Raw genomic sequence first — 25,956 nt, 5'->3', positions numbered from 1 at the left:
AATGAATCTCTACAGACTCATATCATATGCTTGAATTACATTTATGTTAAAATCCCTGCGTAGGATAAAACATCAAATCATGAGCAAATAATTTAATTTCACAGACACAGGTATTCATTCACTGCCACTTGCACACTGAACAACCCAGTCCTGTAGAAGTCTACAGCATGCTTGTGAGAGTGTCTGCTTGGCGAGCACTGCAGCAGATTCTAGCTCTAACAGGCAGCTATGCTCTTAATGCTGAATTCCGCTGGTAAATTGGTGTAACTTTTGACAATTTGGAGGGTGGAGCCCAAAGGAAAAAGAAGTTCTTTCTGCATAGAAGTAAAAGTAAGCAGCAGAGGTTATGGTGAATTTACAGTTCACATAGACAGAAAAGCCATTGGGAGACTGCATACCTGAAATGTCACACGGGTGATAATGAAAGTGTGGGACAATGATATGAATATATGCCCCTGTGCACCTGCAAAAAGGCCCAGCACTGACCAGGTGTCAGAGGTGAGCATCGCCTTCACATCATAATCAGTCAGATCCTTTACAGTGGAATGGATAGGGATATAAATTACAGAAATGACTATGTCTGTTTGTGAAGCTACTTGTGGATCATATTGTACTGTGTTCTCTTGACAGACATAGCTCCTACTTGAACGTTTGTTTTGTCTTCCTGAACAGACAGACACAGGCATATATTAGGGATATCTTTTTTTTTTAAACAAACAAACATCAGAACTAATAAATCTGCTATATATGGGATGATTTCTGAAAAATTACCAGAGCACAGCAGGATGATGCGGAGGAGGCAAACTGGGTTTTTTTTTTGTTAAAAAGTAAAGATGAAAGAAAGACAGTGTGCTAGCAGGACATAGTGAAAAATAGTAAATTTCAGCTTCTAAGGTGAGATGAATTTCCCACGGACCACCAGAGTGGCAAGGTCAAAGACTCATAAAAAAACATTTAAATGTGCAGAATTATAGCGAAGAACAAAACCTTTTCTAAAATATCTAAAATCTATTTTATACAACCCCAGTTTCATAAAGTGAATGAAATCTTTTAAATGAATATTGTTCTTAGTTAGTCTAGTTAACGATCATGTTAAAATATTTTTTTAAGGGTGATAACAGACAAGGGACTAATATTAGTAAGAGAACAAAGCACATTTCCTAGTGCAAAAAAGAGGAAATCTAAAAAAAAAAAATGGTGTTTTCCAAAATAGTGATTTTTAGCTTCTTGAATTGATGAGGAAAAGCAATGTTTTTCCTGAATTTAATGCTACAACTAACCAAATACTTAAGGGAAATATTTTCAAACCATTTCAAAGGTTGTTTCAAAATGTTTCAGCAAGAAAAAGCTTCCAGCCTAACTAAACTCTTCTTCTAAACAAACTTTTATTTCAGCCACGGAATTCTTACCGTTTACAGAAATTAGAGGTAAACTGTCTACTAACCTCAAACTTAACTCCCTGGTCTTACTTTGCATAATCAAGTGAGACTTAACTGAGCTCTTGGTAATGTGAAAACACTAAAGCTATAGACAGCACTACTGTCTAACCACATACAGAACCTGAATACAGACATAGATGAGCATTCTGTCACACTTTCTTCAATATATAGAACATAAAACATTTCATGTGAACAAATTATTAGTGACTTTGCAGATTTTGGATTCAAAATTACTTATTAAAATTTCATAAAAATAGAGACAAACTACCTAAAAATAGTATAATCTAACCAGCCCAGAATGTATGTTGTTTACACGCACTAGTGCAACTTTCGTGAATATATATGAATATATAGGAACAAGAATATTACCTAATATCAAAAACACAACAAAGCTGTACTTAAATATTTGAATAGATATAATGTATTTATTAGGATGATAAAATAACTTGACACAAAGTAGTGGTTGCTTTTATTTTTAACATTTCACAACATTTTCCTGATAACACATGTATAACAGAATATTTTTATGTTGGTTAATTTTTTTTACACAATCTCACAAATTTGTAGAAAAATGTGCTCCATCTTACAGATATTTTCTGTATCCAAAAATACAGACATTTGAAATCACAGAACTTATTTGGGGAGCATTTCATTTGACTTGAATTAATTTGACATTCTGTAAATGCCTTTTTAACATTGAAATGATTTTCTACAAGAGAATAGAAACAAAGTCAGATTCAGATTTACCAACTAAATCAGAGTAGAATTATTGACATACACTTACTATATATACTATACAGTTATCGTGATGTTATCTGCCTCTCTGCTCAGTGGTGCCACTGGAGCTGGGCTTTCAAACTAAGATTTTACTTCACATAAATTAATTTACTGTATAAGACAATCCAGTTGGATGTCTTTGTTTTATTATTATCCTTGCCTTTAGCAGACAGGACTAATAGGTACACCTCTGTTGGGTTTGTAGGCTGTTTTCCTTATGACCATCTTGATGCAGTCTATGATGGGACAGACACTGAGGCACAAAGTGCAGCCAGTGCAGCTGTCAGTCACGGATGGAAGATGAGTTTCAGGGTCGAATGTTATAGCCTTGAAATAAGAGTCACATTATGGGACTGAAGCAGATACATCTCTTAAAAAACAAGAAAGTGATGACTGTCTGGATATAGTAGAAAAACATACCTGGTATCCAGAGTCATTGCAGGTCATGTAACATTTCCCACAGTTGATACACATCTCTTCATCTATAAGAGCCTGGACCTGAGAGCACAGGGAAAGGTCATTGTTGTTGTTGTGATATTGATATATGATATTTTACTGCTATCTGTGATCATGAGAAGAAAACTTGATGTAGGAAATAAAAAGTGATTACACATGTGGTGCAATGACCTTTTGTTCATTTATCTTTTCTTATAAATCACTACAATGGTCAGTATATTACCTGGTTACAGTGAATGAATGAAAACTGTGTACCTGCTCCATGTTGTTAAGTTCCTGGTATGCTCCAATGTGGCGCAGTGCTCTGGCTATCACGTCCTATAACACAACCCGTCACCACACACATACATATAAAACACATTTATAGTTAAAAACCAAATGCAGTGTCAGGGGCTGGGTCTGTGACCCAGCCTTTCATTCGGCTTTTGATCTCTTTTGTTGTATTTTGAGGATAATGTTAAGTTCTAGGTTCATTATTTAGTCGCCTCAAGTTTAATCTAGTTATGTTTCACTTACGTCTTCTGGTTAGTCTCATGTATTTCTTGTCTGTGATTTCAGGTTGTCAAGTTTGTATTGTCATGTCTGCGTCTCATGTTTCCTGTTTTATTTTGAAGAGGCCTTGTGTTTCTATGTTCATTGTGTTTCATTTTACTCTTCCACTGTGAAGTCGTTATGCTCATTTGTGTCAGCTGTTTCCCCATGTGTTTCCACTTGCCCTGATCACCTCCTGTGTGCTTTTAGTCTGTGTGTGTTCATTCATTCTTTGCCTGAGTGTCTGTTACCTTGCCTTGTTTCCATGTCATGCTTCCAAGCTTATGAACTCATGCCAGGTTTCTATTATGTTTAGCTCACCCAGTTTAGATTATAATTTAGTTCTGCCCTTTGCTTTATAAGTCCAGGCTTATTCTTCAGTTAATATTAAGTTTTGTTATTTTGCGTGTCTGCACTTGGGTCCACCTTCTTCACTCCTTACAGTCTGCCTCAGCCAGACTGTGACATATAGCTTTATTGAACTCAACGTGCAGCACATATGTGTGCGTATGGACCTTGACTGGAGGAACAGGCTTCTGGGGCATGTTGACCCGGCTGACGTTGGATTCCACCACATCGGTTTCACCAGCATCTCGGAGTCGTTTCTTGCACGCGGCAATGGTTTCCGTCTTCTCCTGAAGGTATGGACCAAAGCTAGGGAGACCCTAAACAAATGCACATTGACCATTAAGAGGTGACAAATGGTTATTAGACAAATAACCATTTAATGTGAAAAAGAACGGGCATCTTCTCTTGATTCAAGGTTTTAAATGTTAGGACGTAATAAAAATAATCTGGTCTCTAGCATGTTTTAAAATTAGTTAAATACAACCTGAGGAAAATAACAACACATCACACATTACCCAGGTTCAGTACTTATTTAACAAAATTTTAACTGGAAGAAGCAAAACTAAGTGCACCCTTACTGCTTCCTCAGGAATTAAGAGGGTAAGTACCAGTCTGGAAATGATAATAAGATGCAGCTGGTTAACTCATTGTCATCAGCAAACGGGAGTACCTCTGCTAGCAGCTACCAGATGGTTTTGGCAGTTTGCTGGCCTGAAGCATTCAGGTGTGGGTTGACATAAGGCCAAGAAAGACCAAAGAGTTACTATAACTGTTGTAGTTGTACCTTTCCAACCAGGCTTTTGAGTCTGGGAACTGGTTTTCCCTTCTGATGGCTCTCTGTTGGAGGTGACTGACCATCCCAGTCCTTTAGCTCTAGGCTCTTTAGGTACAGCAAGGCCTTCAGACCTAAACATGTGTAATGTCACACAATAATACAAAAGTAAATATTTTGAAGCTCTAAAAAATGTAAATGAATGCATGTAAAGCTCAGCCAAAAAGCAGTTGCGTACCCACACAGTAATCCTCAATCAATGTGAAGTCCTGGTTCTGAACTGCACTACACACCTGTGGTATCCCGACAGAGTGAGACAGTCTAAGTGACTGGTCTGTAATCAACTTTTATTAGATGGCAAAACCTGTTACAGTAAATTTGGTTATCACCTGTAACAGTGAAGCCCCAGCATGAAGAAACTGTAGTCCGCTCTCTGCTGAGTCAATACCCCCGGTGGCCAGAATAGGAAAACCTGGAATTGCTCTAGCGATGGCTGACACTGCTCTGAGAGTAATGGGCCTGATGGCATTACCTGAACACACCATTAATGTGATAAATAAGTTTATTCAGCACTGCACTATACTTTACCATGTGTGTGTGCACTTACCAGAGATCCCTCCGTATGTGGTGCGTTTTTCCAAACCAACACTTGGCCAGGGAGTGCCATCAGCTTTGAGTCCCATTAAACCTGAGACCGTGTTGGTGGCTGTGACTCCATCCGCTCCGCCTATAACACAGTACAACATTTACAGACTTGTTAACAGGCATCTGCTAATCATTCGCTACATCGTACATTGTGGATTAGTACTGAGCAATGTAAAATGATACTAAATGAAAAGGTGAAGTGTGGTTACCTTCATGGGCTGCCTTGGCGATGTCAACAATATTTGTAACATTTGGTGTCAGTTTAGCAAAGAATGGAATGGAAATGGCCTCACGCACCCAGCGACAGATGTTCCTTACCAGCACTGGGTCCTGATGACACAACAAATGAATAAATGGTTACACCTTCAAACTTAATATTATTCTTACATCCATTTCCTCCCTTCTTGTATATTTGTTGGGGGTTTTTTCTTCTTTCTTTTTTTTTTTCTTTCTTTCTTCATCAGTTGTGTGCGTACCTGTCCACAGGCCAGTCCCATGCCTCTCTCTCCCATCCCATGAGGACAAGAGAGGTTCAGCTCCAAAGCATCTGCTCCCGACTCCTAAACACATTCATTATTTTTACAATTAAATTAAATCATCATTAGACTACATATTCTGTAAAAATGTTTATGATTATAGTGGTATATTGTTTTTTTGTTTTGTTTTTTTTTTATCACCTCAGCCATCTTGGCTAGCTCTGTCCAGTCTTCCTTGTTGTAACCACACATTATACTAGAAATCACCACCTGATGGACACAGGGAATTTTATTTATTTTTTTAGATTTTAAACATCTAAAACATCATCACACATGGCATTTTAGACTTATTTTAGAACTTTGTACTTCAAACTTGGGTGAATTTTGGTACAGTGGTGTAAATGGACACTGCTAGAGAACACGCACTAGAGACATGAAATGTCTGGTAAAGCACATGTGATGGAATGAAGCTCATGGAAAACAAAAATCAAATAACATAAGAAATATGTAATTAGGTACAGAAATAATCCAGAAAAATAAGTAAATATGTATATTCATTATTTAATTAAAATAAAATCATACATTTCATTAATCTGAACACACACACGAAAAATATCTGGTTATCCACAAAATACAAGCTTATCACCAAGAAAAGGTATGATGTAATATCAAACTTACGTTGTTGGGGAAGTCTTTTTTCAGCTCAGCAACTGACTGACACCAGTAGGCTGCTGTCTTCTCGCTGATGAGCTCAATGTTGAGGAAGGAGCCCAGACCGGGCCCATAAAGAGGGCCTGATGTTGTACCACGCACAATTCGAGGAGACACATTGGTCACCAGATCCTAAAGACACAGATTTATAGAGCCCATTCATGAGGTTAACTTCTTTTTTGGGGGTCCTTAAAGTGAAACTTGCTAGACACAACAAAGCTTTCGTGTTTTTCTTTCTGGAGCTTTTACTTGTGTTCATCTGGTAAAGAATCCTAAACAAATCACAATTTTTCTTTTTTTTTTAAAAAAGCTCACAATTTCTTGAGGAATAAATCTGAGGTTACATAATAAATTGACATGGGAAAAATATAAAAATGCAAAAACAGCAAAGGTCTGTAAGGAGGAAACATTGATATGTTACAATGATTTATTGTAAGGTATCGTAAAATACATCTTCGGGTGAATAAATCTCTTTAATGCCTGCAAGTATAGTCGTTCTAGTGACTGGTGGTTTGGTACATTGTTTGCACGTGTGGTACCTTATCCAGTCCAAATGTCTTAGTCAGAGCAAAGCCCCATCCTTGTTCAAAAGCTCTTCTGATCATGGCTGTGCTAGTGGTAGGAGGAGCAGAGGCCAGGCCGAATGGATTTGGAAATTTTATTCCACAAACTTCAATGCTGATGTCCACCTGGTCTATAGCACTGTAGAACAATGGCAACTTTGGAACTGGGTCTACTGTTTGTCCATGAAGAGACTATACAAGTAAAAGAGAAGGGATAAATATTTTGGTAACATTATTGGTATGATATTTTGTGTATTATGCTTGAGGTACAAAAATTGTACATGGACACTAAACAAACCATTAATAGGCACAAGTTCAGTAAGGAAGATCTGCAGTCATTCATATGCCTGCTTTCCTAGATGTTCACTACAACTTTCCCACACTGTCAAACTCAGTGCTGTCGTCATTATACTAGCCCAGTCACCTTTTTGCTTGCCTTCTTTGATCCAATCAGCCTCCATTCTGAATGGTTTAAAATCTGTGCTTTTCCATCGGATTCTCATTCATGGTTGGTTGCATGAATGAGAATCCGTCCCCATCTCCATCTCGCCCCATCCAAGCTTCCATCTCCATCTTCAACACCACCAGTGCCTATGTTTTGGGGTTTCCTGTTCTAAATCCTATCGCTACTGGGATTCTTTTCTGCAATAACAGGTCATTGTCTAATCACCAAATTCATTCATTTTTCCATCTCAGTAAATCTTGTTTGGTTCTTCCAAATTATCTCTCCTTATCGAACTCATTGGTGTTTAGAGTCTTGGCAGACTTACCTGTATGTATCTGTGAATATGCCACGAGGCTTGTTTGCCATCATTCACTGACTCCACTGTGGTGTTTGCCAAACCAGCGATGTCTCCTCCAGCAAAAACCCAGGGCTCACTGGTCTGCATGGTGTCTGTGTTCACCTCTGGAGTACCCCAGCGACTCAGCTTCACAGGCGTCATGGCCTCAGTCACTACAAGCACCCAGCATATCAGTCAGTTTCATGCTCTGCATTCACCTTTTGCCTCAGTCTAAACATCAACTGCAAACTTTCAAACCATTACAGATTTAATTTTGTTATATAATAATACAAAATCTAGATGAATTTGCATGCTCCCTAGTCTGACAGAATATATAGCAAGCTATACTGATTAATATCTCATCTAAGTTTAGCACAAAGAGTAAGGAAATTTGTGTTTGGTCGATTTTCTTTGCTGTAAAAATGCTTCTTTGCAATAAATGTTCTACTGTTGGGAAAATTCCCCCTTAAATGGTGCTGCACCTGAAAGGAAAATGCATTTGTGGGTTGAGCAGCAAACTTTAGTATGTGGAAAAACTTGAAAAATCTCATCTGCCAGTACCAAAGAAGCTCATTCTGCTATTGACTTGTTTTGGGTTGCTGGTACTCCAGGTCTTTGTAACTGATGATTTTCAGAGAAATGTGCTTTTGTGTGTCAAGCCTCTGAATATTGACCAAACATTAAAAGGTTCCTTACTCAAAAGATGAACTACAGGGTGGGCCATTTATATGGATACACCGTAATAAAATGGGAATGGTTGGTGATATTAAAGTCCTGTTTGTGGCACATTAGTATATGTGAGGGGGCAAACTCCTCAAGATGGGTGGTGACCATGGTGGCCATTTAGAAGTCGGCCATCTTGGATACAACTTTTGTTTTTTCAATAGGAAGAGGGCCATGTGACACATCAAACTTATTGGTAATGTCACAAGAAAAACAATGGTGTGCTTGGTTTCAACGTAACTTCATTCTTTCATGAGTTATTTACAAGTTTCTGACCACTTATAAAATGCGTTCAATATGCTGCCCATTGTGTTGGATTGTCAACACAATGTGCCATTGTCAACACTAATGTGCCACAAACAGGACTTTAATATCACCAACCATTCCCATTTTATTACGGTGTATCCATATAAATGGCCCACCCTGTAGTGTTGTTGTTGGGTCTTAACTCAGACCCCGCTGTATCCAGGACTTATTCCCATGAAAGAAAAACAAGGCAACAGCGTTCGATCGATTACTTGCGCAAGGGAGGCCTCATCTGTGTCCAGCACGAAAATGACCCCCTGATGGCCTCCTCTCGCTGGCTTTTATTGAGAGACAGTTCACACAAAACACAGCAAAGCAACGCCCCCCGCATTGTATGTATATGTGTGATCTTCTATATGTAAGTAGGAATGTGTGTGTGTGTGTGTGTGTGTGTGTGCGCTGCTGATCAAAGGGTCATAAACTCAGGAAGCTTAGATCAAAAGAAGTAGATCCTCCAGATAGGATGTATCTGCAATAAAACCTTACAGCCCCCTACCCAGAACCCCGAGAATCTGGGGGGAAGGACAGTGGAATCCCTTTCATCAAAGTTGGCAAGCATAAAAATGACAAACATTTAACAATCCACTCTAACAGTTGTCTACACATAACAGAGAACAAAGTTTTTGCACTAATACTGTATTTAAATTACAAGTTTTGCACTTACTTCCCATGTGAAGAAACTGGGAGTTGGTCAAGAGACTTGCTCAGTAATGTATATTTAAAAATGTAAAATTAAAAAAGACAAACCAGCATTCAGAAACCAAAGTTTTACAAATACATCTGGATTTTTCATTACTACTTCTAGTTAAAGGTGAAACAAAAAGTTGGGTAATGTGTTGCGCAGCTGACTACTCATTACCTTGTGGCTCATTCAACATGGATCCAAAAGCACTGATTATGTAATCAGCCTTCAGTCTGACAATTTGCTCCTCGTCTTCAACCCAGTCACCTTCCTCAGTCTGCTCAGTGCGACAGAACTGTAACCCAGCAACATGCCCATTCTTCATAATGACCTCACGGGGAGACAGAAAAGGAAGGAACTCACACTGCTCCTCTTTAGCCAACTCCATCTGAGAGAAAAAAGGTCATACATATCAGTACACTCATCTGGTAATCTGTCTGTATACTGCGTCAGTTGATCCATCTGCCTCTCATCAGTACCTCCTCAGGAACAGCCCTAATGTTGGTGAATCCCCTCCTGAAGCAGACATACACTCTTTTGGCTCCACAGCGAAGGGCTGAGGTGGCACAGTCAAATGCAGTGTCACCGGCCCCCAAAACTATCACCACTCCCTTTAGTTCTGGCAGAGAGGAGCGACACTGACACATACCTAGGCAAAGTGACAGAGAGCCCAAAATGTGAAAAACCATGTCACCAGCAAAAGTACTGTATGAATGAATGAATGAATGAATGAATGAATGAGTATGTGCGGATACGCTAACACATGAAAAGAAGAGGGTGTGAGTATTACCCAACCTTTGAGTGCAGTTACGGGCTGATCAAAGGCTGTGAAGTGATGCTATTGTCGTATGTTTGGGATCGTGACTTCATATAAATAATGTGTATATTGTGACTTTGTTACTGCACATGTGAACTATAATCCTGTGGAGTGGTAGAGGAACAAAAATTAAGTAGTACCTTTCTTGCTGGCAGAGGCCACCATCGGCAGAAAGTCCTTAGAAGTGAAGAATCCTTGATCCACAGTTAAACCCTTGAAGATTTCAGCTCTGTTGGCCTGTGGGAGACCTGGTGTCACACACACATTCACAGACACATGCAAACAGGACTTAATGAGGACTTAAAACACATGCAGAAAAACAAATTTGATGGTTGATGTAATTCAGCAGTTTATTATAACTTTTTACAAATGTGCATAATATCCAGACACATCCAGATTCCAGATGAATTTACAGGGAACTAAACTGGAATCTATTCATAATGGTTGTCAAGTGAAACTCACCAATCCCTATGAAGACAGCCTTAAATCCAGCTTCCTTCAGGGACTTCAAAGTCATTCCATTAACACCCAAGCCCTTCTCACACACCACCTGTAGATGCCACAGAAACAAAATGTTTTAACTGAACTGTTGACTCATGTAAAGAGATTAGACTAATATAATGGACGCTACAAATACTATTTTAAAAATACGTAGCAGTATCTTGTGCCACATTTCATACTTTCACTCCCAGGTCCTTCATCAGGTTTATTTCAAACTGGACAACCTCATATGGAAGCCGGAATTGAGGGATTTCTGACGTGCTGCATAGAAGAACATATCTCTTTGAATGATTTTTGTCTCCCCAATGCTATCATGTTTGGTATTGTGTCTTTCATCTGTCCTCGTGCCAGCTTCTCTCTCTAATTCGCAGACATATTAAAAAAGGTTTACCCATGTCTCAATGTGCAATTCTAAAATTCTTTTTAAAAAGACTGAACCTTTACTTCCCAAGTAACTAACAATACAATATAAAACAGCTTGAGGGAAATGAACACTGTCCTATAATATTTTATATAATAATAATGTTAAGATACCTCAGCCCTCCTGTGTACTTCTGTTTTTCAAATATGGTGATATTATCATATCCCAGACGGGCCAGGAAAGAAGCACAACTAATTGATGCTGGGCCACAGCCAATCAGAGCTATAGGGGTGTGGTAAGACTCTGGCAGCTCATTGAATGGTGGGAGTTCGGGGTTTCTTATCTGAGGGATGCCCATTTTACTAAACACCTGTAAAGAAACACATACACAAATGCACATGCCAAGAATAGTCTTTAATACACTACGTTTACATCATGGCTGATGTTAAATCAATATAATTGATTAGAAGTGTGTTTTCTGAAAACTGTCGTACCTCAGTAGCAAACTGCTGTAACCCTCCAATGTTAATGGGTCCTTCTTCAGAAGCATACAGGTTGCAGCCCCCTACACACAGCTCTGATGTGGGACAAACCATTCCGCAGGTCAAACCCAGAGGGTTGTCAGATAGAATGGCACGCGCTGCCCCATAGTAGTTCTGTTACACAAATACACACACTTGACATCAGAGTACTGCTATCTGGTATTACTTTGAATATCTGAAGACATAAGGCTATGCGAAGGCAGGATCGGGGACCCAGAATGCAGACTCTCATATGGAACTTAACTCAAAAACACAGCTTTATTATTGAACTTATGAAATACAAAACCAAACTGGAAACTAAACAAACAGGCAGAACACACAACCAGGAATGATGGAGATGCAGACAATATATACACACGAGGGAATCAGGACAAAGAGGAATAACCTGGGGAAGACAGCTGGACATAATCTAACTGACGAGACAGAGGACAAAACTGCACATGCTGCACACAGGGCAGGAGACTATCAAAGTAAAACAGGAAGTACGAGAACATACACACACTGACTAAATACAGGGAACAGAGGGAGTGAGAGAAACAGAGGCACAACTGGGGAACAGGCGAATAAATGTGGAGACAGAGACAAGACAACATAAACTAGACAAGAAACCAAGATGACTTAGGAACACAAATAATTAACAGAGAAACCAAAGTAAGAGTAACCAAACAAAGAACAGAATCTCAACCTCAGACTATAAAATAAACCAAAACTAAAAGTCCAAAACAGGAAACGCTGGGTACAAGACTCGGGATCATGACAGAAATAGTGGATTCTACCTTATTGGAGATACTCGTAATGAATGACTTGATGTCCAGATTCGTTGGGCAGCTCTTCTGACAGGGAGCATCAGCACATTTTAGACACCTAAACATAAATTTTTCATTTGTTTCTGCAGCTTAACCAAGTAAGATTTACAAAAAAAATGCATGCAAACAGTTTGGAGGATTTTTGTCATTTTAGACAAAAAACATCCACACACAAAAGATTAATTTCCAACAAAAATGCACTAATACATAATGCAGTCGTGACTATGGAAGGTTACTGATAAGACCTATAATTCCATAAGGCTGTAATGAAACTAAATTGTTACACAGTTTGTAGTGCTGTGATGTCTAATATTATAATGGATACATTTAAGATAATACTTTTCATGTACAGTGTCTTAGTTTAATGTGCCAGTACGTCACTATCATGATTTCGTCTCATAAATAAAATTTACATTTTGTTCATTTTGTTCATTTTGTCACGATGGTGTAGCTAACTGACAAAATAAAGAAAGTCCTGGAAAAAAAACTTTCTTTTGACGTGGATTATTATTATATTGTGTGTACAAATGTCATGGCTATTCAATTAACAGTTGGATTCATCCAACTGCACTGCTGCCCTTTTTCTCTAATGGTGATAAAAAAAAAAAGTACATGTGTGGAACTGGCCTGACAATGATCAGAATACTCTTCTTTAGCCTGCATTTGTTGTGACCATCTGAAATTTGGTATCTTTTTTAACATAAGTTGAATCATATTTATGACATATGCTACATTAAAAACAAATAAATAAAGTAGCCACTTCATTAATCTTCACCTGAGAGCTTCTCGTAGTGCTCCTCGCTCGCTCAGTGTTGTATGCTTGATGTCGTCAAAGTTGTTCTCTAACTTCACACAAGACTGAAAAAAAGAGTGAAGATGATGAATGATGTTCCAAGCATTAAAGTATGCAAATGCTTTAATTTGACTAAAGATGCTCTTTTAATTGAAGCTACGTCTTGTTTGTGTATTTTTCTTACACCACAGTTCCTTTCAGGGTTCCTCTTCCAGTGTTTCTTTTCTTTCTTCTTACTGGCTGTGGATATGATCTGAGCATGATGCTTCACCCTTGGATTCAGAGCTAGGATGCTCTGAAAAGAAAAAGACACAGGATTGGATTCTTAGACTGCACGCCCGAATAAACATGAGTAGAATCTTCTTTTATTTTCCAGAAGCTTTGTTTCAGCATTTCAAGTGGCTCCATAGTATAGTGGTTTACATACAAAGGAATGATCCAGGAAAAGCATCCAGTGTGTTTGTTTTTATAAAGTGGTACGGTTGCAGAGGGAACTAGATAATTATATTCAGAGAAGTCTTATGCCACAACCCCAAATTCCAAAAAATTGGGGCACAAACCCATCCATATTTTCTCCACAATAAAACATATTTCTAACCTTTTATTATTTCATGAAATATATTTTTCTCATATTTAATAATAATAATCCATCCATTCTCTTCTGCTTATATGGGGTCAGGTTGCTGGGACAGCAGCCTAAGCAGAGAAGCCCAGTCTGTAGCAAACTACCTAATCTAGCTTTTCCAGGTAGCACAGAGGCCAGCTGAGAGACAAACCTCTACCGAGTGTCCTGGATCTGCCCCAGGGCCTCCTCTTGGTTGGACATGCCCAGAACACCTCACCCAGAAGGCATCCTTGTCAGATGCCCAGACCATCTCAAAGGTTCCTTTATACAATTATAATTATTATCATAATTAAGTTAACAACATCTCAAAAAAGTTGAGATGGAGGCAACAAAAGACTGGAAAAGTAAGTGGTCTTAGAAAGAAACAGCTGGAAAAATACTTTGCAACTAACTAGGATAACTGGTCAAAGGTCAGTAATATGATTGAATATAAAAAGAGCATCTTAAAGAGGCACAGTTTCTCCACAGAAAATGTTTTATTTCCCGAGCTATTTCCCCTCAGTGCCCTTCTGTGTGTCTATATAGTGCTGTCTTCCTCTTATTCCTTGTCAGAGTCTCCATTTTCTTGTTTCTTGTGTTTCATCATTCCAGGTTCCTGTTGTTATAGTTTGCAATTCCCTTTTAGACATTAAGTTTTGCTTGTTGGACTTTTTACAGCCTAATAAAATGGCTTACTTTCTTCTGATTCCTACCTGCTTCTGTGTCTGCATTTTGGGTCCTCAACTTCACACTGCACAGTCTGCATAATCTGCAGACCGTAACAACATTATCTTTCTTTACAGCACATTTGCTGAGATTTGCTGACAAGAACATTGAAACTGTGGAACATTCTAGGAAGTCTGGCTGTTTTGATGGTCGGGGTCAAGATGATAAGATAATGGTGAGGTTCCAGGTCGATGCACTGAGCCAATGTCACGTGTTGCATTCATATATAACAGTAGAAATCGAGAAATTAAGCTTGTCGCACACTGACACCTTGTTACATGAGGGAATACTGAATAGTATTTTATTCATGTAAATTCTGCCATTAAAGAATATTATCACTGAATGTATTAATCCAACCTGACCTTGACTATTTAAACATTAGTGGCTAATGATCTATTGAACTGGTCTCAGCATATCAACGCCATCATTAGTTTCCAAAAATATGATTAAAAAAATCAGTTCATTGTAGTCTATACTTGATTGGAAGTACAGTGATAACACATCAAATCATTCAAAAATGTAATAATTTAATAATTTATTTGATTTTTTAAAAATAATTTGATTATGGTAACAATTTGGAGAGGGCTTTGCATGAGACTAACTAAAAGTACTGCTAAAAATATTTTCTACTTCTATGGGGCTAAAACCTGAGAAAATCCAGCTAGTCAACAGTTCACCCAGAATAATTTACTACAGAGGCATCCAGCAATTAACACAAAATATGTTTCGGCATTGCCTTGCTGGGATAAATAAGCCTTCACAGAAAAAAGTCTGCATGGCATGATGTTGCCTGTGTATCATTTAGCATCAAAGATGACTTGACAGGTGTGTTATCCACGCCATGTGCACTAATACATTCAGCTATGGGAACAGGTGTCCATGACATCCATGATTTGTGTGTGTGTGTGTATCTATCTATCTATCTATAGATAGATAGATAGATACACACATACATACATATATGTATATGCACACTGACATCTCCACTTTGACCATGTGTCAGTTATCTATAGGTTGTACAATCAAACACATGGCTTATTACATAATACCAGGCGATCATGTTCAGACTGCATCGTGCGGCATTTTACCCATTAAATCCTCACTGTTGCAACATGTTACAGTGATTAGCCAATGTATAGGTCTGTCGTATATCTCTGCCAACTCTACTGGTCTTTAATGTTAAAATATATTCATCTTGTAAGCATTTTATCTTGACTTACTGAGACCCACAAATGGTACTCTGGATAGGACAGGGCATAGTGTTTTTAGTTATGTTGGTGCTCCTTGACCTGATAGAAGCTTTTTCCCCTTTCCAACTGATGGTTCTTACTCTCAATTTAGGTGTCCTGAGTGGCCTTAATATATCAGTGAAGTACTATGTCTCTGTGCACCCAAGAGGACTTTTAAAAGAGTAAAAATCAGGTGACTCAGTAGATTCCTTTAAAAAGCATTTAGACACCCATGTTCTCAGGCACTTTGACAGTGCCTTTTTTTCCTATTTATCTGTTTTGTGTTTCCAGAAGCAGTTTTATTTCATTAAAAAACATTTTTATTTTATAAAACATTTTATTTTCATGTCACTTTGACATGTATTATTTTGCCACAAGGCAGAGAACACATCAGTGTGCGACATGCAGAAACTGTGGGTGGCTCAGTGAAGCCAATTTCTAAATTTCCCGTGTTTCTTGGTTTAGAGCTCTTAAAGGGCAACACCAGCAATTTAATATTATACTCCCATGAAACTGGGGGACTGACATGGAAGAAACTAATCTGAGCTAGCGTTAGCTAAGATGTGTTTTTACTTTGTCCCAAAAAATCTAGATACTTTCATTTCTATTTCAGTACCACCACCTAATCATCTAAATCACACCAGGGCACTTCTCACACTAAAGTCAATACTTTACATTAGTAAAAAGAGTAACCCAATGAATCTCCATCGTGTGACTTTGCGGTCAGGCTTGCTTCTTATAGAAAGAAACGTCTCACCCTGTGGGCAGCCGAATGTTGAATTATACACAGGCCTTTTCTAAAGACACACACAGTAAGGGAAGTACTCTTTGTGCTGAGAAACTAATGGACTCAAAGGATCTGCAGTGCCCTGTGCATGGCGGAAGTCCATTTGAAAACTGTGATATGCCTGCAAGTCTGATGTAACTGTATATGAACAGACGATTGTGACTGACTTACTGTTATTCCAGGATCACAGCTGTATGTATAGTTTCAATTTTTTCTTGTGAAATGGTCACAATTAGAGGCCAGTCATGTGCAAATTAGCCTACTGTAAGCTTCTAGATTAGTGGAGAATAATCCCCATTTGTACTCATAAAAATTCTATGGACACAATTAGAATGACTTTATTTTACTATGGCATGGAAAACATTTTTGGAAGCGCAGTTATCCACACAACACCTGTATATGTGTTGCTAGAGAATGCTATACATTGCATTTTCCACTTAATATATATCATATGATGATATTATAACATAGCTAATCTTGGACATGACAAACAACAGAACACAGAATATCCTGCTATAACATATAACACAGCAAATTTACCTCAATGTCTGGAAGATCTTTACTCAACATGGTGCTTCAGCCCAGCTTCAGGAATAGAAGCTTTTAAAAGGTTGAAAATTATCCTCTGCAGATTGTGGTTGGTGTTGTGGTTTAGAGGTCCGAAGCACTGTCCGGGACTACTCTGCTCACAAGTGGAACTATATGAGAGCTTACGACCGCGTCACCCCTCGTAACAAAAATTTTAGACAGACGGCTTGAAGGCATCAAACGTCATACTTTCTCCTGCCAACCTGTTGATGAGGTGAACTGACAGACAGAGCTCTTATCACTCATATGAGGGTTAAAGTTCAGCTTACAAACTCGGCTGCAGCTAGCAGATTCTGGGTTCACTGCACCCGAGTTTGTAAGCTAAACAGTGACCACGGCAAACTGTCAAGTTCAAACTCCACCTCTAAGAGGGGAGTGGAGCTCTGCATATTTTTCCTCTTCTATCTGGTAAACAGTTCTGTGTTAACCCTTTTTTGTCTCAAGGACTCTATTCTTTTCTTCTACTTTGCGGGCGCTTCCTTCTCCATACAGAGGAGAGATCAGCTATTCAAGACAGCCAGAACTTGACTGATCAAGCAACTGGATATCAGCAAGTTCTCCTGTAGCAATATAACTGATTCTTCCTCCATAGTCTCTACTGGTTTAGACGTAACACAGTTTAGCGCCATCTTCTGACAGTAAGGAACATGATGTCATGTGGTTGGTTGCAGTTAATAGACTTACATTAGTTTATGTTAACTAGCTAACTAGTGACAGAATCGATAACGAGAGAAAAATAAGGACACTAAAACTAAAGATCACTTTAAGGGGATCACATTTGTGCTGCCCCTGGCCGCAACACTGAGTTTTATGTTAAGAAACAGAGGATATACTGTCCACTTTCACTGTCTGTCTCTTTTGAGTACTGTGTGGAGGAGAGCCTGTTTCAGCCACCACACCGGCAAGCTGGACTCCAACACTTACAGAAGATGGCACTAAACATGTTTCACTTATTTCTTAAATGCAGCTTAACAGACAGTGTTACATCTATTTCAGTTTTTGAGAGCAGGGCTCAATGGTGTAAATTAGCCTTTATATATCTAGCGCTTCATGTGCTCTTTAACACAGCCAAGGACACTAACCACAGGCTGTGATTTCACGTGGCAAACTTAACCTCCTTATTGAAGAGGAATTCTGCTCATTTCTGGTGCTATATACATAGCTTTTATTTCAAATGTACAGTGGAGCTAAGACAGGAAAGCTAGGAGAAGGAACACGGGGGAGACAGTAAAAACCTGGGCATATGGAATAACAGAGCACGTGTCACCTGTTCTTCCCAGTGAGCTAAACCAGCCCCCCCCCCAGATTTTTATTTTTGTACTAATAGAGTGTATGTGTACAATTCAGAGTTCAAAACGATCCTTTGTCTTATACTGAGCCTCTGTGGCGCCCTCAGTTCATTTTATGTATGAAACAAGTTGCTATATCTAGCTAGACTAGCTTATGTTCCCTGAAGGTGGTTGTGTGTCTACTGTAGCATTGTACAGATAGCTTAAATCCCCAGGCTCTTTTCAGTTGGGGATTTTTTATTTTTTAAATAACTGTAGTCAGCCCTATTTGTTATCTTCTGATTCAACCAAGATCCACTTGGCAGAAAAGATCAAAACAAAACACTATTTCTTTATTTCATTTTCCTCAAATGTCATTGAGATACAGCATCGAGGCGGCAGTAGCAAGTAAGGCAACAGCTGTAGCCATGGCAACACCTAAACAACAAAAAGGAGGACACAGTCAGGACAGAGTACACAAGCATGCATGTCCTTTAAAAATTTTTTTTTTTTTCGATAGTTAATCATTATCAAAGCACTACACAATAGACTTTAGTTATTTGAATACTGAGCCCTAACAGAAGACGATTGGATGATACAAAAAATATAATAAGCAAATGTATCATTCGTCTTGCTAACACAATTTATTAAATGTAGATGAGAGGTCTTTACCAATGTAGTTTTTCTTGTGCTCTGGCGCCTCGACTTTTTCTTGAGTGGGCTCTGAAAACATACAACACACATTTGGATCAACTAGGTTAACATCCTTCATCACCAACTCCTGCTTGATTATTGTGAAAATGGCGTAACTAAAGTACCATCAGTGTGCACATACAGATGTTCACTTGTTTTAACGGTTAGAATTTGTTAGTGTCATACAATGTTGCAGCTAGGGAGTAAGTTTGTGAAGTCAGGATGATTTCATTAAGTAACTTGTTAGTTATTTGTTGTTTCAGTTTAACTTTGCAATGGGAATTTTCAACAGACATCATTAATATAAACTGTAAACTGATAGTTATCATCGCACCACTGTTAACAACAAAAATAACCATTTATTGCTGTATTACTGAGGCTGAGGCTTTGAGGAGGTTGCTGACTCTATCGCCAAATGATGACACAGATGGGATATTGAGATTTTCCCAACCTAGGAAATTCCATTGAAGTGAACTTTTTTTTTTTTTTTATACCCATCCATTAATGATTACAGATGAGCTATGATGGTTTTTAATTTGTTTTAATATACATCTGACCTCACATCTGCAGTTTGGCATGTGTTCTCTGCAGCAGCACGTCACAATTACATATTTTGCATTCATATAGTAATGGCACTAAGATTTGGTCTGGAGGTAGGTGGAGCAGGTCATCTAGTAATCAGAAGGTTGGTGGTTCGATCCTGATGTGTGTGTCAGATAGAAAGCACTTAAGCATAGGGATAAAAAGTGCTTGTATGAATGGGTGAATGACGCGTGTTGTATTGTTTTTTGTGCTCCAGGTGAGTAGAAAAGCGCTATATAAAAAAATGTGTCCATTTACCATTTAAACAATACTGTGACAACAAAAGGAGAAAGTGAAAACTGATACCCAAACTAGAAATTAGGTTTTGGTGTGAAAATACTACTTTACAAACACAAACTCTGTGCCCACCTGGTGTAATATCACACCCTGTGATTTCAACAGTCATTTCCTGTCTGGTATCCAAGTCTTCCTCGGCTGCATCAATGTCCAGCATCTCCTTCAACCGCTCAGTCACCTCAGATAAACCCTCATCACTGAACTGGTAGTCACACACACAGAGTGGCCCGCTCACTTTTAGTGGACAAAAGATACGATGGGGGAGGCAGAACAGCTCTGAAGGACAGACAGAGAAGCGCAGGTACAGTAACTAATATTGAGAGGTTGTGGATTTTAACATGTCTTCTAATGGTGCTCATCTATTAAGACACGACAGTAAGGTTATTCACTTCTAACTTTCATTCATTCTAAAAAAGTTGCTCAACAAGTGATCAGGTGTAGACAGACAACATTTTTCTTATTACTCCTTATTCATTTAAAGAATTGTGGGAGAAAGATAATAATAATAATGATGGATTGCATTTATACAGCGCTTTTCGAGACTCTCAAAGCGCTTTACAATTCCTCTATTCATTCACTCTCACATTTACACACTGGTGGAGGGAAGCTACAGACAGAGATAATAAGAATAGAGTGCACACAGAATTACTAAGAAAAAAATGTGTTAGCACACCAGCAACCGGCCTCCTCAGTTCCTAGATGTTTATAGTATTGTTGAAAGATGACTGGGGAGAAAACAGTGGTAAACATGGCCCTGTTCTAACTTTTTTGAGATATGTTGCTGCCATCCCACTCAGTGCTTTGATACATTTTAAAATGCTACATTTTCACAGTTTAAACATTTGATGTTTTTATGTCTTGACCTTTTTGGAATTTGGGCTGTAGTTGTAGCATTTGTAATATTTGAACTAAACTGCTTCAAAATTCAGTGAGTTATGATCATTTTAGCTGTTTCGTCTCCATAGACTTACATGGATTAACAGGTCTGGATCCCCCTTAACAATACACAAGCAGTGTTATTCCTGTGAGAAGCACTGGCCACATGTATACATGTGAATACACTGTGTTCATACCAGACCAACTATGAAATTGGGGTTTGGGATTAACAATAGCGTATGCCATCCATTACTAATTGCTCACCTTGTACTGTTGAGGTCAGGTCTTATCTGTGTTCAAATCCTGCCTCTATGTGTTCATTGGCTGGCAGTAAACCCACCCATGACCCTGAACTTATCTATGTACAGCTGTAAGCAAGTGATTGGTGGAGCATACTGTGTCTGCACCTTTCTGTTGTTTGTCTCTGCAGCTGCCCTTGCTCTCCTGGTCTGATGCCAGCAGCTCCTCCAGCATCATTTGAACTCTCGTGGCCACCGTAGAAACCACGTCCCTCTTCAGCAGCTGTCCACAAGAGAGGTTTCCGTGAGAAAATAATAAATTGTTTTCATTTCATTTGTGGGTCATTCTTTTTCTCAGATGTTGAACTTCAGATCTTTTATCTGGAACGACCCCTTATGTTAAAGAATTACCTTCTCTGCCAGTCTGGCCTTTGGCTTGTTGCTGTGTAGATAAGCTCTGCTGTGGATTGCTCCTGTTACTGACACGCTGCCGTCACACTGCTGAATCACATCTGTTAACCTCTTGTTTTCCTAACACAAAGGAAGGCAAAATTTTATTTCATGGCCATGCACAAACTTCTCAAAACTTGACTTAGCTTTACTCCAGCAAATATGTATAATTTTAACAGAAATGTACCAAACACAAGCACATGTGTTCATTTATGGCTTCACTGCCACTACTTGTGTCACGTGTCATCTACCAATCACAAGGTCTGTGGTTCAATTACGTGCTACTGCAATCTACATGTCAAAGTACCATTGGGCAAGATACTTAACCTACTGGATCCATAGGTGGAAGCCTACTGAAGTTTCCACCTATGGATCCATCGGAATGTGAGTGTATGTGCAAATGTTAGATACGGAGTTTAGGTACAGAAAAATGGGTGTATGAATGTGTGTGTGCTTGGGTGAATGAAGCTTGTAGTAAAAAAACAGTGCTTTAAGTGCTCAATTAGAGTAGAAAAGTGCGTCTCTTACCGTTGTGATGAGCAGCTGAGCTGTGTATGTCTGTCTCACATTCCTCCTCTAGAGAAAAACACTGGAAGTCAGAATTTTTTTGCTGCCTTTCAACAAAAAATCACTTGTTATTTATCATCAAGCCACAGCAGTCTATGTTGGAATTGATTTGCACATAAAAGTGTGCAAATAATCGATCCTAAACCAGCAATCAAGCATTCATTCATTCATTCAAGTATCATAAACAACCTGTCCCACTGTGAGCTCCGAGTCCTCGGGTAGCCTTTTTCCATCAATCAGACACAGTCCGCTCTCAATCTGGTGTGCCCACGCTTTCAGTCCTTCCTGAAACAGAAAATCAAGTCAGAACTGTTCCCATGAAGAAAAACAAAGGTCTCATGGATAAGTGTGTGTTCCAACCTTAAGGCATTCCTCCATATTTCCTGTGCTGGTTCTGTTGTTTGGTAGTGGTAGCAGCATGTCTACATTTAGACTGCATGACACGGTGGCCCAGGAGGAGCACAAACCCGACTGGTACTTCCAGTCTGCAGGCTTAGCCACACTCTGGGAAAACATATAAACAACAACAACAACATTGTATGAAAGAGAACAGCACAACATATATCAAGACTGTTAACCTTGTGGCCTACATCTCACTTTAAAAGGTTTAATCCACATGTAACGTGGAAGGACTTTACCGCTGTGTTTGTGAAGTCAGAACATAATAGATTTCCTTGTTCAGTGAATAAGACTTATAACACCATACTGAAATAGTGTTCCAAAACTGTGAGATTACATGTTTTGGGAAAAAGCAAAGAATGTTTTTCGAAGGCAGTACACATTTGAGTAATATTTTAGAGCTGTGCAGATAGAAGCTGCTTTTCTGTAAGACATGAGAGATGCAAACTGACCTTGGGGTCTTTGATGTCAAAGGTTCTACAGACAGTTCTAGTCCACTGGGTTAAAGAACATTCACAAACACTGTATGGTAGCTACCTGAGCCAAAGGCTAAGCTGATGAAAAGGATACTTTCTGGTTTTGGGATTGATGTGCAGCGTGACACAGTCTGTGACATCATCATCTGCAGGGTCCCACAGGTGCTCAGAGGAGATCAGATTTTCCACTGCAAACAGCAGCTAGACACACACACACACACACACACACACGCGCGCGCGCGCATGCACACACACACACACACACACACACACACACACACGCTGCATGATGTTACCAATTTTTTACTTTTCTGTGGTTACATTTAATTTCACTCCTTTTGGAGTTGGGGATTTTTCTAGCACTGAAGTGCAAATGTCAAAGACAAACTGAAAGACTGTTTCCAGTGTATTAAAGTTAAGTTAAGCAAGCTCCTTATGGAGTTGTAGGGTTTTCAGGCAAACCTTTGTCCCCAATGTTATTTAAGATATACTTGACTGGGTTTAGAGCTCTAATTAGTTCAACAACATCAGCTAAAAGAAAGTTTGCATTTTGGTAAAAAAAAAGAAGAAAAAAAAAAGGTTGAGATGATCACTGATGCCAGTGTTTTTGTGAGAAAGTTTCTAATAAACCTCTGAAATATTTTTATTTCTTTTATAGCTACATAAAGAACCAAATCATGCTCCAACAATATTTCCACCATCAAACTGAATTAGCTCTTCACACACTTTGTGTTTAGTCTTGAACCACATGAAAGTCACATGATGTCTTCCATCTGAACAAGCTAAGCTAACCCTGTTAGCAAATTTTAATATTAAATAAAGCATTTTTTAACAAATCTGTGCTGAACTGTAAAGACTTATAGTGATTATTATCCATTCAACACCAAGACAAAACTGGTTAAAAAAAATGCATCCATGGGAGAATGGCAAGGGAAAATCTATAGTTGACCAGAAAGAACACAAAGGCTTGCCTCACATTTCCGAAAAAACATCTTGAAAATGTCCAAGACTTTTGAAAAAATATTTTGTAGCCTAATGAGGAAAAAACAAAACTCAAGTTTTTGGTAAGGTTTGATTCCCGTTACATCTGGCATAAAACTAACAGCATTTCATGAAAAGAAAATCTCACCAACAGTCAAACATGGTGGTGGTAGTGTGACAGTTTTGAGCTACTTTGCTGCTTCAGGTCTTAGACAACTTGCCATAATTGATGGAACTATGAATTCTGTTCTTTACCAGAAACTCCTGAAGGAGAACGTCTGGCCATCAGTCAGTACCCTGAAGCTTGAGCTCACTTGTTATGATAATGTTCCGAAAAACATACCAGTTCTTGCTGCCACACGTAGCACATCCAGGTATTAGGTTTATGTGCAATTACTTTTTCACATCGGGCCAAGTACTGGAGGTTTGGAGGCAAGTTTCCTGCACTTAAATTGTCGAATTTCCTCCATGATTTTTCTTTTTTTTAAGCTTTGGAATTCACAGCTGGTGGAACTATCTATTTATGTGCAGCCACTTATGTGTTAACATTCATGGAAGTCACCACTACTGGAGCTTAGCAAGAGTGAGCGCATAAAGCACCAGGTGACAGACATATTAAAACATTTTATTTTAAATTTGACATATAGGCTGCACATTTTTTAGAATCACTTAAAACAATGATAAAAAAAAGTAAACTGTAAAAAAATTTACAATGCTCATTTTGATATATTCATTTTAGGTCAAAGCCACAGAGAGTAACTGGATTATGGGCAAAAAAGCTAAATGTGGCTCTAGAGCTGCAGGTTTGAGACCTCGTTTCTAATCACTTAAGTTGATTTTCGATTAAACTTCACACTACAAGCTATAGCACATTACAAGAATTTGTAAATGTTGATTTTGCTGGAAACAGTGTCAACATGACTCTCACCTGTCGGAGTGTAGTTAGTGCGTCCTTGGCATCTGCATCAGTGATGATGAAGACTCCCACTACAGAGAGGCCTCCGGGCAGCATCCTGGACACCTGGAAATCAATAGCAAACATGAACCCCTAGCAGTGTGCAAGTCCGTCTACCTAGGTGCACAGCTCATTTCAAAGCACATTCCACTCCTCATTTAATACATGAGAATAATACATGCTGAAATCAAATCAGTTTGTGCTGGAAGAGAGGCATGGCTCTCTTTAACTACCTGTCGAGCATGCTCGGTGACCCACTCCTTGTCCACAGAGTTTCTAGCTGCTGCAGCAGACTCCTCCTTTTGGGGGGTCCGAATTGCCATGACAACAAAATCCCTTTGCGTTGAACTCTGAAATATTTAGTCAGTAATATTGATTAATCTCTCTTCACTCCACACACAGCATGTTGATGTCCTATCGTATTGTGACATATGGTGCTCGCGTATTAATTTTAAAGCATGTGTACAGTACCGTGCAAAAGTCTTTAGCCACTCTTTGTTTCTTTAGATTTTGCCAGAAAAATTGGAAATAGGTCCAGTGATTTATTGAAATGTGCAAATATACATGGAAATACAGTATACAGGCTAAAACTCAGTTATAATTCTAACTAGCTTGAAAGTCAATATTCAGCATGACCACCTTTATTCTTCAACACAGCATGAACTCTCTTAGGCAGCTTTCTAGTAATTTCTTTACGCAGTCTTCATGAATTGTTCTCTTGACTTTCTGAAAGACTTTCTGCATTTTGTTTTTTTCTCTGTCAAGATGATTAAATTAAATTTTATTTATATAGGGCCAAATCACAAAAAAAATGCCTTGAGGCGATTTATATTGCAAGGTAAAGACCCTACAATAATACAGAGAAAACCCCAACAATCATATGACCCCCAATGAGCAAGCACTTTAGTGAGAGTGCAACACTACTGACTGCAATGCAGAAGCAAACCACAACAGAGGCTCCGTCAATGTTTTACAGATGGCTGTAGACAATTGTTGCTGCACCACTTTCCTGACTGTCTGAATACATATTGACAATTTGAACCAAAGATTTCAAATTTGGATTCATCACTCCATAAGACCTGCTGCCATGGATTTTCAGTCCAGTTCTTGGAAACATTCCTCTGAAAATGGTCACATACAGAGACTATACTGCAACAGACAGACCTTCAGAAAGCCTGAAGAACTGCAGCTCAAGACCATGATAAAAA

General features: G+C 38.8%; 2 protein-coding genes across 3 annotated transcripts in view; both read right to left on the bottom strand.

Moving 5' to 3' along the window:
* Window positions 1–1,895: 1,895 nt before the first annotated feature.
* On the bottom strand, window positions 1,896–17,028 carry dpydb (dihydropyrimidine dehydrogenase b). 2 transcript variants are annotated; one of them, XM_063461977.1, is made up of 25 exons: window positions 16,918–17,028; window positions 13,216–13,326; window positions 13,014–13,096; window positions 12,209–12,296; window positions 11,385–11,546; window positions 11,064–11,260; window positions 10,709–10,790; window positions 10,491–10,578; window positions 10,169–10,276; window positions 9,691–9,860; window positions 9,389–9,599; window positions 7,489–7,673; window positions 6,695–6,910; window positions 6,123–6,287; window positions 5,646–5,714; window positions 5,445–5,528; window positions 5,178–5,298; window positions 4,931–5,050; window positions 4,713–4,855; window positions 4,562–4,616; window positions 4,336–4,457; window positions 3,719–3,868; window positions 2,928–2,990; window positions 2,637–2,714; window positions 1,896–2,543 (listed from the first exon to the last, which is right to left on the bottom strand). In XM_063461977.1, the coding sequence occupies exons 1-25, from the start codon at window positions 16,945–16,947 to the stop codon at window positions 2,379–2,381; spliced, it is 3,066 nt and encodes a 1,021-aa protein (XP_063318047.1). In that variant the 5' UTR covers window positions 16,948–17,028; the 3' UTR covers window positions 1,896–2,378. The 2 variants fall into 2 exon arrangements, with proteins under 2 accessions (XP_063318047.1, XP_063318049.1); XM_063461979.1 differs by lacking the exons at window positions 10,709–10,790; window positions 11,064–11,260.
* A 1,536-nt stretch (window positions 17,029–18,564) lies between these two features.
* The window catches only part of odr4 (odr-4 GPCR localization factor homolog), an 8,404-nt gene continuing 1,012 nt past the window's right edge, over window positions 18,565–25,956 (bottom strand). Inside the window, exons 3-14 of the mRNA XM_063461980.1 lie at window positions 24,982–25,098; window positions 24,722–24,814; window positions 22,907–23,013; window positions 22,789–22,825; window positions 22,298–22,441; window positions 22,127–22,222; window positions 21,899–21,946; window positions 21,332–21,451; window positions 21,089–21,203; window positions 19,878–20,081; window positions 18,906–18,956; window positions 18,565–18,671 (exon numbers count right to left, since the gene is read on the bottom strand). Of these exons, the coding sequence (XP_063318050.1) occupies window positions 18,601–18,671; window positions 18,906–18,956; window positions 19,878–20,081; window positions 21,089–21,203; window positions 21,332–21,451; window positions 21,899–21,946; window positions 22,127–22,222; window positions 22,298–22,441; window positions 22,789–22,825; window positions 22,907–23,013; window positions 24,722–24,814; window positions 24,982–25,098 (1,203 nt within the window). The 3' untranslated portion in view covers window positions 18,565–18,600. The remainder of the gene's footprint in view (window positions 18,672–18,905; window positions 18,957–19,877; window positions 20,082–21,088; window positions 21,204–21,331; window positions 21,452–21,898; window positions 21,947–22,126; window positions 22,223–22,297; window positions 22,442–22,788; window positions 22,826–22,906; window positions 23,014–24,721; window positions 24,815–24,981; window positions 25,099–25,956) is intronic.

This window comes from Pelmatolapia mariae, linkage group LG18 (assembly GCF_036321145.2).
Source record: "Pelmatolapia mariae isolate MD_Pm_ZW linkage group LG18, Pm_UMD_F_2, whole genome shotgun sequence".
Lineage (NCBI taxonomy): Eukaryota > Metazoa > Chordata > Actinopteri > Cichliformes > Cichlidae > Pelmatolapia > Pelmatolapia mariae.
Note: the sequence above shows the minus strand (reverse complement) of the source record. Positions and strands in the feature narration are given on the sequence as shown.